This window comes from Mercenaria mercenaria, chromosome 1, assembly GCF_021730395.1.
Source record: "Mercenaria mercenaria strain notata chromosome 1, MADL_Memer_1, whole genome shotgun sequence".
NCBI lineage: Eukaryota > Metazoa > Mollusca > Bivalvia > Venerida > Veneridae > Mercenaria > Mercenaria mercenaria.
The window spans coordinates 118,947,610-118,962,402 of record NC_069361.1 but is presented as its reverse complement, the minus strand read 5'-3'; the positions used below and the strand labels follow the sequence as shown (position 1 = coordinate 118,962,402).

Genomic DNA, 14,793 nt, shown 5'->3' with positions numbered 1-14,793 from the left:
TCAAAGCTCAAATTCAAACCATACTGAAAATGAATGTAAGTTAAATGGCCAGTCACCACTGACATCATGGGAGACATATAACGATGAAAACTTTGTACTTATCCTAAGGAAATATTAGCCCTGTTGCCATGGCAACCAACAGTAAAATTACACATTTTATACTCGTAAATATACCAGGCAAAGAATTCTACATTTGTACATGATTTTAAATCATACTTTGAAACGTAAACAAAATTAACACAACAAAATATTGATTTTTCATGAAATGTTTAGTTTCAGGATTCCAAAGAGTTATTTCCCTTAGTTGAAACGGTTTCTATGACAATTCTGTTACCGGCTGATGCATGTTTGAATAGCCTGGTGTGTTTACATTGATATTTAATTAAACATTTGTAACAGTAATCATTTATTATATTTATCGTTTTCCCCAATTTATTTAAGTATACCCCCAAGATACGCAAATGCTTTCTTCCACTACAGCACATAAGGTGAAAATCAGATTTTTCATAAACAATTGTTCTTGCATATTTTAATGTTTATTTTTTGAAAATACATGCATTTCGGTAAAAAACGGCACATATTTAATCATCATTTTGGTGGGGGGCACAATTTGCCCAAATCCTACTTACCCCTTTTTCATTTTGTTTACAAAGCAAAGGACCATAAGTCTAGCCTAGCTGCGTAAAATCCCGAAAACACAACTTCTCGTGCTATAAACCAATCCTCTAATGTTTTATGACTCTAAGTAAAACCCATTTTTTGACACATGAGGCAAAAACTTTTTACTTAGTCTATGGCTATAACTCTCGTCTTTCAGAGTAAAATAAAAATAACAACCTCCGGTGCACAAACGCACATGCGAGATAATATTCCTTCATGGTTTTATGACTCTAGGTAAAATATTGTATAACATGTATACAACACAAACTTTAAGCGCCTTGTGTGTATTTTCAAGGACAATAACTCTATTCTGTTTGAATGAAATCACAAACAGACTAGAGGTGCGCAACTACATATGCTATATAGCAATCCCCTAATGTTTAATGACTCTGAGTCAAATCCTTTATGAGATACCTAAAACACAAACTTGTATCCCATTTAGGCATATTCTTTTACAAGCAATAGCCTTAACTCTGGTCTTACTGAAAAATCCAAAACAAAATACCACATTTCACATGCTCAATGATATTCCTATGATATTTCATGACCCTAGGTCAAATATTTTTTTGAAATATGTGCAACACAACTTTTAGCATAGTTCTGACTAAGTCAAGGGCCATTACTCTGTTATGGTGCTGTGAAATCCAAATAAAAAGCACAACTTCTATTGCTGAATAATAATCCTGTGAGGTGTGATAATTTATAGGTCCATTGAACTGTTCACTTTTAAAAGTTTATTGTTGTAATATGCATGTACTTATCAATATAGTCCACTTCATATCATACCTAAACACACTGGACATACCTTTATAAGATCAAGTGGTTCCAACGTTGTTTGAGCGGAGAAATGTACGCAGAACCGATGGAGAAATATATGGCAACTTTTATAACTACCGGTCTGGTAAGTATGATTAAAACGGATTTCTACCAGTTATAAAACGAAATTAATGAAAACGATGGGTGTCTCTGGAGCTCAAATGTCTTCGAATTTATAAAAACGTAACAGTTATTTCTATCGGCGAATTAACCACATACAACTTTTCAATAACAATAAAAAAGTATTGTTTTAGAGTGCATCTACTGTTGTTTTTGTGATGCAGCAATTTTCTGTAGCAATTTCTTTTCCAGTAAACATAATATCAAATTAGTCTTACGGATAGAAACAGAAAGAGAGTTCTGAAAGAGAGTTTTCAAGAAAGTTTTGACCTTACAACTTAATTCTTAATGACACACTGGTACTTAAAATATTGCGAATATGATAATATAATACTTTTAAACCAAAGTAATATAATGGAGCGCTGTATATTAATATACCATTCAATAAAACCAAAATGCTTTTTCAGGAAACAGAGAGAGCAGATTTTAGATCTCATAATTACAAAATGGCATAAACATAATCAACATGTTGATAAATAAAAAAAAGGTTATAAACTACGAACTCCCGTTCGTGCCAATTGTAATGTCGTCCATCGCGCTTACAGTGGAAGTGACATCACGAAAATACGTTATGACACAAGACAATGGCAAACGACACTCGACAATGCAAAACAATAGACGACAATGTGAGTGGAGAATGTTGCGATATCATACTGTATTGTCGCGTGCCAATAGCACGACATATCGCAATGTCTCTTCACGTTATCTAGCGTCGTATCGCATTGTCACGCTGTCACTTCGTATATTCGCGATGTCACTTCGCATTGTCGTGTGCCGTGCTCTGTGTTTTTGATGACCGCGACACACGACAATTTGAAACGACGCACGACAATGCGATTCAACGCGCGACAACTCGAAGAGAAACTCGATAATGCGACATAACATGTTGTTAATATCCTTTCGCATTGTCGTGCGTCGTGTCTACGTCTATAGCAGGATGCACGACAATGCAATACGACACTCCACAATGTGATGCGTAACTCTACGACGCAAAGTGACGCTCGATAATGCAAATTGTCACTGCTGTCATATCATATCGTATCGCGTTGTCTGGAGGTGACGCCATGCGTTCACGGAATGTTTCATCGAAAGACGTTGTAGTTGTTAAATCTTTCCCATTTAGCGGTAGACAGACGACAATGCGATACGATATTATTAAAATGTCATATCGAATTATCGAGCATCGTTCGCGTTGTTGAGTGTAGCTTCGCGTTGTCGATTGTCGTGTTGGATTGTCCTGCCTTGACGTAGACACGACACGCGACCACACGACAGACGATACGACATAAAAAATGTCACTTCGCATTATTGTGTTGCATCGCGTTGTCGTTCGTCGTATCGCATTGGCGTGTGTCATGTCGAATTGTCGTGTGTAAAAGTCATTAAAAAGCAAAACATGACACACGACAATGCATAGTGGTATCGTGACAATGCGAAGTGACATCGCGACAATGCAATACGACGCACGACAACGCGAAATAACATTGCGATACATCGTGCTATTGACATGCGACAATACAATATGACATCGCGACATTATCCACTCACATACTCGCCCAATGTTTGGCATTGTCGAGCGTGGTTTAACATTGTCCTGTGTTGTATTGCATGGTCCCGATGTCAGATCGCATTGTCGTGATAGATGAGATTAAAACTAGCATGATCAGGATTTTGTAACAAATAAAAGCAAACTGCTCAACAAGTCAAAATCTTAAGGTATGCGATCGCTTAATTTATGTTAATGCAAACGGTATTCTTCTGGTGAAGTTAAAACGGCAGTAAAGTGATCTAAAAGATATACGAGAAGAATTTAAAAAATAATCTTGTCAACCAACTGAAGTCTTTATAAATATTAGTCTAAGTAAAAAAAAAGATAATTTAGTTATATTAAAAAAACAAAAAAAAAAACAGTCTCTGCCATTATCGTAAAAATGAAAAAGGCCATACCAGTGTACAAAGTATTTTTTATGTCTTAAATGATACTAAAATCATTTCGCATTAACCTCCTGCAATATAACATAATATGATTAAGTTTTCCTGAAATTTACAAGTAAATGTTATCTTCCCTTTCATAATTTAATGTAAAAGTGATTTCATATGTTATTTCCAACTTCTCATACAATTGACTGTTTCCATGGCTCTAATAACAAATACTTTCGTGTGTCGGTGGTCAGCTGCCGATGTGTTTTTCCTGGCGCAAGAAAATTTAACCTATTTAATGGAATATTCAGGATTAAACTAGTTTAGGGCATGCCACCCTCGCTCTTACCCCATATTCAGCAATTAAATTATTACGTCATAGCATCCCAAGTCATAACAAGGGACTGGAAAAGCTCACACAAAACAAGCAACGAGAAATCACTGTTTAGGACATATTGTTTCTTAAACTTACAATGTTTGAATCTGAAAATTGCATAATAAAATGTGTGCATTCACTCATTCGTCTAGAAATTCAGGCTCAGGTTCATAACCAAAAAGTTCAAAGTCCATTTTGTACAAACGTTTGAGATTATTCATACTCTTCTCGGAGATCTGTTTGTACGCCGCTACAAGAGCATGTTTTCGTTTTACTTTGACATCCGCCTTAGTAATATTGTATTTTGTTCTAACGCCTTTGACAAGCTCATAAAATGAGTCTATGTTCAAACTATTTTTATCAATATTTGTTGGGAAAGCTACTTCTGAGGGGAGGTAACCATTAAAAATAAATGCCGTCCATATTCTTTTGCACAGTTCATAAATATCTATACAAGTTTTAACACGTGAAAATATCTGAAAACTGTAGTCTATTTCATCTTTTATTTCAAACTCTGTCGGATCAATTGACATTATTTTTGGTAACAGATAGTCTAATTTTACATGTTTCAGAGTGTATTTCATGTCTTCCATAAAGGATTCCTGTTTACCAATAATATGAGGGTTAAAAAAACATGGATCGCAAATATCACTAGCCGGTAACCAATGTTTGTCTAGATTCCAGGATGTAAATCGATGTCCTATTGTTATAACGTATTGAATGAATTCCGGAAAAGTAACATCATGTCCACATTTGGCTGACAGTGGCTTCGGATTTTCACGTATCATTCTTATAATATGTTTTCCTTTTGTTAGCCAAAAGCCAGGTAGCAAGAACTTGTCAATAAAAGCTGACCACAGTCGAGTATATGGATTCCGAACGGTCATAGCTCTAACCGAATGCGAAAAAAAGCTAGTGTCATCGCCAGTTTGCCTAAATTTCTTGTAGTATTGCATTTTTTCATTATGAATCATATATTTAGTCAGTGTCATCGGGTTCCCGGTTTCGTTATTCTGCCCTTCCATGAATTTGAACAGCCTTATCCACATAGTACACCCGGCTTTCTGCACTATACAGTAAGACAAGTTTGCCGCCATTATGCCAGAAACTTCCGTTGTCTTCTTGGACACACTTCTGACGCGTGCGCAAACATCGTTTACTCTCTTTCTTCTGATGTTTATAACGTCTTCAACTGAATAATTTTCCTGAAAAAAAACCCACGTGTTTGTATTACATTTTGTTAAATATAAATATTCCAATTGTGCTTGGCATGTTTATGTATTAAATCTACTCAAAATTGTAAACAATTACAGGTTGCTAAGTAACAAATTCAGGTCGTTAAGCTCGTCAAAAATCCGTTGTAGCCCCCTGCATAGAACGTTACAGTGAAATCATTAATATTCGTGGGAAACTAATTTTCGTGGATTTCGTGATTGACTCAATCCACGAAATATAATCCCAATGAACAAGTAAAATTCCCATTCATTTTATGTTCTAAAGTTGAAATTCACGAATTCAATTTCCCACGAAATTGCCGTTTTGAACAAAACCACGAAATTGCATGCCAACGAAATTAAATGATTTAACAGTGAATGAAAATTACAAATGGGATAATTTTTACAAAAGCTGAATGTAATTGACATGGAATATGACTTGATGTATACTAGGGTGTTAAATATGACCAAACAGGATGATTGGAAGTCAGAGCAAGTCCATTGCTTATTCTAACTTGGTGAAATGGACAAATATGCAAAGTTTCTAAATTCTGAATTGGTGAATACAGAAGCACCTAAATCGGTTCTATTTTTCGTAAGTTAAATTTATTACGGACTTGATATGATATTTCTTTTCTTTATAATTTTTACCGATAGTATACAAATACCTTAAATAAAAGCACCGGCTCGATAAGTACCTGTGTGTGTATGATAAGTGGAAATATCGAATCAGTTCCTGAAATGAACGTCTTGTTTACTTCTGAAATGAAAACAAATATATATAAATCACTAAAACAAATTTTGCATGACAAACACAATTATCTATGTTAATATATTATGGTATTTTTTATTGCCATAGTTTGTTGTTGTTGTTTTTTTCTTTATTTTTTAAATATTTTTTTGAGCACCGAGAAAATAATAGATCATATAGTGACTTTATGGTTTAAAGAATGAGAAAGATCATTTCTTCACCTGCAAGAATTCTATAACCAAAGAGGGGTTTAGAACCAACAGTGGCGAGAGGCAAGAGATTCCATGACCAAAACCTACCAGCCAAGGATGTGTCTCTGATTAATAAAATGTTCCCCTACAAAAGTGCAGATTAAACATTAAACATTTTGAAAGTATGACTGATAACGTAGGAGTTTGTGAAAATTATAGTGATACTTATAGTGCAGCTTCTGTGTAAAGCACGAAACTTTGCATAGTAGTAGATAAATATTATACGCTTCATTTTAGACTGGAAATCAGCTTGCGAAAGTCCAAGCTGGTGGCCAAAATCCAAGATGGCCACCATAATTCAGAATACTAAGACAATGACAAAACAAGTGTTTGTAATCTGTAAAAAACATTGGCGTAATAGCGTAATATATACTACGCTTCTAATAAAATTGAAATTTATATTGAAAAGTCAGTATTGCCGCCAAAATCCAAGATGGCTGCAAAAACTCATCTTTACTTGTATATAAAAATGCCGAATTAATTGACTACATCACGTTAAAGGATGTTACTTGGAAGAATCATATAAGCTAAAGGTTTCGAAGTAGGCCTTGAGAAACAAAATCAAAAAACACCAAATCATAGAAAGAAAGAGTTTCTTGACATGAAAATTGAACAGCCTGTAAAACATGTATATATATATTGTCCGGATATCTAATCTTATGTTACTTGTATTCTTTGATACTTTACAGTTATGTTTAAAAGATAGTTTATTTTTACATGCAAAGTTATATATGAAAGTTGCCCTCGCCCACCCCTTTGTTTAAATGCAGCGATACGTTAAAACAGTACATAAATATCAGAGGACAAAGCTCAGAAATTGATTTCAAAACCATTCAATTTAGCAAAATATTATTTTAACAACTTATTAATTATAAGTTTTGTTCATATTAATAAATGTTTTGTCAATATGAGTTAATGGTTGTGATTACAAAAAAAAAAGAAAAAAAAAGAAAAAAAAATTGCAAAAAGCAACTCAGATAGGTATATACCAGGTTCTTGTAAGGTCAATAATGCATAATGTTAGTGTACAGTGCATAACGTAAAAGGGAAAACTTTTTTTGATATTGAGACGAGTTTTCAAAGCTGAGACGAAAAGTAAAAAGATGTGTATAAAGGGCATATAAAAATTGTGAACTACATATTTTAATATCAAAATCACTGTTTTCCTGTATCTTACTTGTTTGTTTTTTGTACGTTATTTAGTTGTGTGTGGTTGTGTGTTTATCTTTGCGCAATTTTTAGGTGGCACTGGAGAGTCGCACTATCCATTAACCACGCATGAACTGACTAAGTCAAACCGAGGAAAATTAACATCTGTGTAATGCTTTGTTTATACTAATAAATAAGCAGGTCAGATATAAGATCAACAGATAAGTACAGTATTAAAATACGGCTTTGACCTATATGCACAGAAGCTGCAAAACATCTACTCGAATATCCTGCAAACTTTAGAGAGGAGTTATACCACTTAATGTACATTATCAAGACAACTGCTCACCACCCAATCTCCAAATGACTCCAGTTACGGCATACGCAGCCTCTGTATGCTATCACGAAAAAAATAAAGCAGAATAAGGCAATGAAATATGGTGCACATAAGGTTTTGATCACTGAGAGGATTATATATAAACATAGTCGCATGGAAGCCTATTTGTGACTGCTAGACACAAGAAGATGCTCTACACAATACAGTATCAGTAGACACCATGTTCTTTTTAACTTTTGACCTAACTCCACTGTTCAAAAAAGTTACTCGTTGATATCTGAGACTTTGTCGTCCTTTCAGAATAGAATCCTGATATGTTTCGTACATTTTCTACATTCTGTTCAGTTAACTAGAAAGACAAACAAGAGGGCCAAGATGAATCAAAAGTTAATATTGTACGTATTTTTGTTATTTTTAATCCTAATTGTGTATAAAGTTCAAGATTTTTAAAATGGACAACATAGTTTTGTTTTGTTTTTTATTAAATTTGGAACTAATTTGTTTACATTACTTTTTCCTATTTCAAATTTTTCATTAATATTTTTACTATAATTGGAAAGCCATTGATCTGGTATTTTATTTTTTTCAGGTGCTAAGGGATAATCATTGTGGAGATCATGTAATTCTTTTGGATTTTCAAGATCCCATTCAATTATAAAGTTAGTTTTACCTTTTTGCAATTAATTTCTTATATTGTTTTTCAGTAACCCGTTTAAAGTTTCCAGATGGCAAAGATCGACACATAGCCCAATCGTAGAGGTTATTGGCGTCGAGGTACATATTGTATTTAGATTTAAAATTTTAACATTGCATTCCAAGCTAAACCAGGACTACTAAAGTAAGGGTCAAGTTTATAATATTCCAAACATAGTTTTCTAAAATTTTCAAAAACATCAGCTAAAGGTAAGACATTAGTTTTTAAATATAGATCATGATATTATCCCATTGTTTTAATTTTGAATTTATTCCAAACAGTTTTAGCATGTTCATATTCATTGTCAGATATATGTCTTTCGTTTGAAATTGAATAAAACTCTTCTTTAGGAGGTAATTCTGTTTATTTGATTTTTTTTAATGAATCCATATAATGATATGGATAAATACATTTTGTTTTTAATAATTCAAGTTTACTTTTACTAAATTCTTGAGATGTGTACATAAATTCTGGAATATTTTTTACTGATTGAGACATAAATTGAAAACTATCTATAAAAACCAAATCACTTACCATAAATGCCATGTATCTTTCCATATTATTAGGAATAACATTAATTTCTTTTCTGAACTTACAAGTTCTTGCACAATAAAATGATCATCATAACCTCTTAAATTATGAAAAATAACAGGAATTTTGTGTGTTGGTCTACAATTAATATTACAGTCTTGATGAGCACTTCCTCTAAATTGTCCTGTTATATGACAATGGTCTCTTACTTTAGTTTTATTTTCCTTATATTCTTTTCCACAGATATAACAAAACTGCTTTTTGAAATAAAGCTTCATCTTTTTTAGACATTTTCATTTTTTTAAAGTTTTCATTAAATATGTCCTTACAATATTCCTCTTCCTCAAGCATTTATTCAATAAACTTATAAACTGCATTAGGACCTCTATAAACTTGTATTGGTTTAGTAAAGTTATCATCATAACAACAAACAACTTTATAACCGTAACCACAATCTATATGTTATTGATATGGTTCAGTAAATGAAGATGCAGGTGATGGTAAAGCAGTTGAAACTTTCTTAGTTATTGATTCAAAATCAGCATAAATTACAAAAGGTACGGCTAAACCTTTATGATAATTTTTAAAATGTATTTTACTTCCCTCTTTTGGCATTTTTACAGCTTGAACGCCATTAATAGCTAAACAATTTGGAATATGTTCATTTAATATTCTTTCTTGGGAAAAACATTGTAAACATGATTTGCAGAAATGTTTTTTTTCTTTATGTTTTGTTTTGTTAAACATTAATCTATTAAAATCTTTAATCCAAATATAATGTATTTTTTTTGTTATTATTAATTAATAACATGTCACAATGTTCTTCATATTGATATTTTGATACGTACAATGGATAAACATTATTATCTTCATAACCAAATACATTAAATGAAATATCATTCTGAGTTTCTATTTTAGGTATTTGATTTAATCTAACAGGAAATTTTATTCCTTTATAATTGAGTTCTTCTATATGCGTTTTATATTTTGAAACTTTTTAGGGTCTTTTTTAAAAGGATATTTGTAAGCTAAATGGCACCATCTAAAACATTCATTATCATGCCCATTCTTTATATTTATTAATCCTTTCATTGAATTTTGTAATGGTTTTGGTAATTCTAAATAACTAGAAGCAGCCAGCGGTGTATATTTATATATAATTATGTAATAGGCATCAACTGACTCTATTCTCCAGCCGCTGCTTTCTGAAATCCAGTTACCAATCCTATTTATTATTTCATCAAAGGCTTGACCTAAAGTGTTTTTTATTTCGTTTGTATTATTAATAATTAAAGCCTTTGATTGAAAATAACCTGATTTATATATTTTATCTGTTTTACTAATTTTTCAAAAGTTATTTTTAAAACATTTATTTTTATACCTTTTAAAGTTTTAAGTTCAGATTTAAGAATATCAAATACGTCTTTTATAGTTAAATATAATTAATTTTTTGATCTTGTCTATATGTAATTTTAATTTCAAATTTCTTAATATATTGATTTAAACACCTCTCAATTTCTCTAACAGGCATCTATATATTATATTTAGAAAAAAAATCGCTAAGCAAAAAACACAAAAAAAAAGTTTAAGAAGAGATAAAACATTTAAATTTATACTTTCTCCCATTTGTTTTAGATTTTATAATTTTTACTCGGTTTTTCTCTTCGTGGCACATTTTTTTTTAAACCCAGAATTAATAACAAGGTCTTGAGATGCTGCGTAAGTGATTCTATATGTTGTTTCTTCATTAGTGCCACAATCGGTAGCAATAACTCTTTTAGGATTGTTTCGATGATTATTTGGTCTGGGGCAATCACATAAACTTTCACTATTATCCTCTTCTGACATTAAACAACCACAGTCACATTCAAATAAATCTATATTATTTTCTGAAAGATAAGGATCTATAACATTTTGCAATTTATCAATCACATGTTTTTTATATTCATCGCTGACTATTTGATCAAGTTTTGATTTAATAACGTTTCTTCTTTTTAGTACTTTTTTATATGAATTTTTATCTTCATTCATTATTTCACCTAAAGTGCTAGATAATTTTGGCATAATCATTCTATCTACCTTTCTATTAACCATTTATATAATATACTTTTAGAAAAAAATCTTTAAAAAACGCACGTAAAGAAATACATTCAGCTATCTAAATTGAATGCAACTCTTCTTTTTATTTCTGTATCCGTAAAGTTTAAATTACTTCATATACATTTCAAGAGGCATTGAATAGCTTTTTCTTTCTGCATTTCTAACAGTATTGTAAAAATATCTTGAATAACTTTATTTGAATCTTCTTTCATTACTTTTCCAGGATCATTAAGGTCATGAACAGCTAAAGCTGCAATCCGTGCTTTTGGTATTAGTTGTTTTATTTTGTGAGGATTTCATTTTAAAACAGTTTGCTTGTTTTCAACTTTTAATTTATTAATAAATATAGTAATTACTGATGGAACAGCGCCAGCAACTGCTACAAATATAAGAGCAACCAAATATACCTGCTGTAATTTGTAGTCCTGTATTTACTCTTCCAGAAAACTTATAACTTTTTCTGTAAGCAGCAGCAAGTTTAGTCAAGTGAATAATTAATTGATCTATTGTTTTTATTCCATTAGAAATTAGAATTTCACCCATTTAATATATTTTTAAATTAAATTTTTTTCCAATTCACTGAATGAAATCCAACTATCAAATTTTTCACTATAACCTTTCCACTTTACTAAAGCTTGTTTTTTCTTATAGTCTGATAACTTTTTTTATTCTAAAATCTTCTTGTTTAGTAGGTAAAAAGTTCTTGATCATAAAATGAACCCTGAATTATTTCATTATTCAAATCTTTAATAGTATATGTTCTTGAATTTGTGTTATTAATACCATAAATTATAAATATTTCCTCTGTCCAGTTCGGGGTATATCCTCTTTCAAAATGTCGTTTAAGTTTGCTTAAGCGAACTCGATCACCAATTTTAAATTTTGGTTTACTCCTTGGTATCTTTAAAACGACATAGCAATTAAAGTAAACAGTACCTTTATTTAAGTTTTTACTGGCTTAAGTCGGTGTCATTTTTATACTAGAATGTTTTGTTTTGTTATATTTATCAACCATTTCCTGTAAATTGCCTAAATAAGTGTAAGTATTATTTGCTGTAAAATATTTCCACATTATTGTTTTTAAACTTCTATTAAATCCTTCGATTACTACAGGTTTTCCATCATTAAATGTATGATACATGCTAATCTTATTTTAATTCAAAAATGATTCAAATTTCTTATTATATTTTTTTTCCTTCATCTACCCATACATTTGTAGGTGTTATACCTTCCGAATTTTTTTTTCAAATGCTTCAGTAACAGATTCTCCAGATTATTTCTTTAATGGAATAACCCAAGCATATTTGCTAAACACGTCAATAACGGTTAACAAGTACTTTACACTTTTATTATACTTTGAAAAAGCTTGCATATCAACTAAAGCAGCAGACCAAGTATCATCAATAGCATTAACTATCACTCTTCGTTTTATAAATTTTCGTTTAATTGGTTTATGTAATTCTTCTGCTAATTCATCACTCCATGTTATTTCGGGGGTCTTTTTTGAGTGAGTGGACCTTGGTACCCCTGACGCCTGCGGAAGCTTTTAGCTCCCAAGGACTTACGTCCAAGTAAATACTCTACCCACTTTTCCCGTTTTTTGATTTTTGTTTTTGCCCGAGTCCAAGTTTGTATTTCGTTTTAATTGCTGGTTTTACAACTAAATGTTTTGCAATCTTTTCTCCAAATGTTTTTGATTTAGTGTTATTTTAGTTGGAAAGCATTTGCTTGTCACATATACCTTTTTTTACACCACTGTCGTAGCACAAGTCATGGTCCATACATACTGCGTCCAGTTCATTAACAGGAGGTCCATTATCTAAAGGATTTCCTGGCCTACAATAGTTATATCCTGGTAGTGTTTAACCTTTCTTAGGTAATAAAGGTAACATTGATTGATGAATATCAATTGCTCCTCCGAAACGTTTCACAAATTGTGTTTTTATACTACCGTAGGATGCACACTGAGCTCTTAAGATAGGACTACCATTTTTTGTTGTAACATACTGAGGATTTATACTATCAGTAAATTTCCTTTCTTTTACACAATATATTTCTATTTGACTCATTTATATTATATGTATTTAAAACTTTTTATTTTTCATTGGGTTCAAAACCTGTGTTTTATTTAATTGGTCAGAGTGGACCTTAAAAATAAGCGTTTACACTGTAAACGTTACTAAAAATAAACGTGAACATTGTACACGGAAGTAAAAATTGTACACGTGAGTAACAAATTCCACTAATGCTAAAAATAAGCGTTTACACTGTAAACGTTACTAAAAAAAACGTGAACATTGTACACGGAATTTAAAATCTAAAAATAAGCGTTTACACTGTAAACGTTACTAAAAAATAAACGTTTACACTGTAAACGTTACTAAAAATAAACGTTTACACTGTAAACGTTACTAAAAATAAGTTACTAAAATAAACGTTTCTAAAATGTAAACGTTACTAAAAATAAACGTTTACATGGTAAACGTTACTACAAATAAACGTTTACATTGTAAACGTTACTTAAAATAGATTTACTTTGTCAAAGTAGAGGTTTTCACAGTAAGTTGTTAAAACCTGTGGGTTTTTGAGTTTGCCGGTATTGGTCATTGGGTTAAGGTCAAAATTGGGTTTAACTGCGCTGGTAGCCCCATAATATATACTGCTCCTAGTTGTATAGCTATTAAAAAGAGAACAATTGGATTTTGGTATAGTATGATTACAAATAATGATAAAATATCGTCTTTCATGTAAAAATTATGTATTCGGACTCTATCCAAAACTACAAAGTGTATAGTTCGTTATCTTATGTCTAATTTTATATGAATGTGGTTTAGGTTATGTAAATAAATGTTAAAATTACCGTATGTACAGAACTGAACATAAATATTAACATTATTTTGATACATTATCACCATACTATGTTCCGACAATTGTTAATTTTAGAATGTGTAATAACCATCTACCTGTTAAAAAGCTAAGACGGACAAATACATAATGTTATGATAGAATGTGTAATGTTTGTAATTTACAAGAAGTAGGTGACGAATTTAAGTATTTATTTAAGCGTACTCATTTTAATCAATTAGGCAAAAAGCTTATCCCTCAGCGATATCTAAGAAACACTAATTGTATACGTTTTGACTGTTTGGTGTTTGAAAACAATGAAAATACAATTATATATATAGAAGTTAGGTAATTGTATGAATGTCGTTATGAAATATTTTAAGAAACTGCCCGGCAGGAAACATACTGTATAGTTATTTTTTGACTTGAAATAGCATACATCTACTAGTTGTTTTAATCAATAAAAATATTAGGTGCTAACTTATATTACCCTCTTTTCAAACTGTATTTTATACAACGTGCAGCCTGGTTAATATATTTGTAATTAATGTATCATCATACCTCTTATCTTATTTGTATTTGTATATGTGTAACAATAAACTCTAAACTGTAAACCGTAAGCCAACCGGATGTCTTATCCAATGTTCCGAGCGAGGCTCAAACCATCATCTGTGAGGAGCAAGTGAAATTAACTACTCGACCAGGGAAGTCCCATCAGATGAAGAAGGCAATAGAGTATATGAAAAATATAATAAATCAATTGCAAATTAATGGAATAGCTTTTTTGATATAATATCATTCTAGTTTAAAATAATATAAAATGATTGAAAGAAAATCTCTGATTTTTAAGAGAATTACAGACCAGTAAACATCATCATGCACCAAATAGACCGAATATCACTTCTTCCACTGCAGTTATTAGGAAGACAGATAATAAGACGATACAAAAGTCCACATTGTATTTAAAGGTATACAAGACTCAAATTTCACATGAATATTATACGTTTCTGTTAAAACAAAATTACCAGGA

At 31.3% G+C, this 14,793-nt stretch overlaps 1 protein-coding gene across 3 annotated transcripts in view; it reads right to left on the bottom strand.

Annotated features, from left to right (window-relative positions):
• Nucleotides 1-3,542: 3,542 nt before the first annotated feature.
• The window catches only part of LOC123524969 (carbohydrate sulfotransferase 11-like), an 89,909-nt gene continuing 78,658 nt past the window's right edge, over nucleotides 3,543-14,793 (bottom strand). For 2 of the 3 annotated variants that reach the window (XM_045303622.2, XM_045303630.2), the window contains exons 4-5: nucleotides 5,775-5,866; nucleotides 3,543-5,097 (exon numbers count right to left, since the gene is read on the bottom strand). In XM_045303622.2, coding sequence (XP_045159557.1) covers nucleotides 4,033-5,097; nucleotides 5,775-5,866 — 1,157 coding nt within the window. In that variant the 3' untranslated portion in view covers nucleotides 3,543-4,032. The remainder of the gene's footprint in view (nucleotides 5,098-5,774; nucleotides 5,867-14,793) is intronic. The other variant, XM_053521939.1, reaches the window with a different exon arrangement.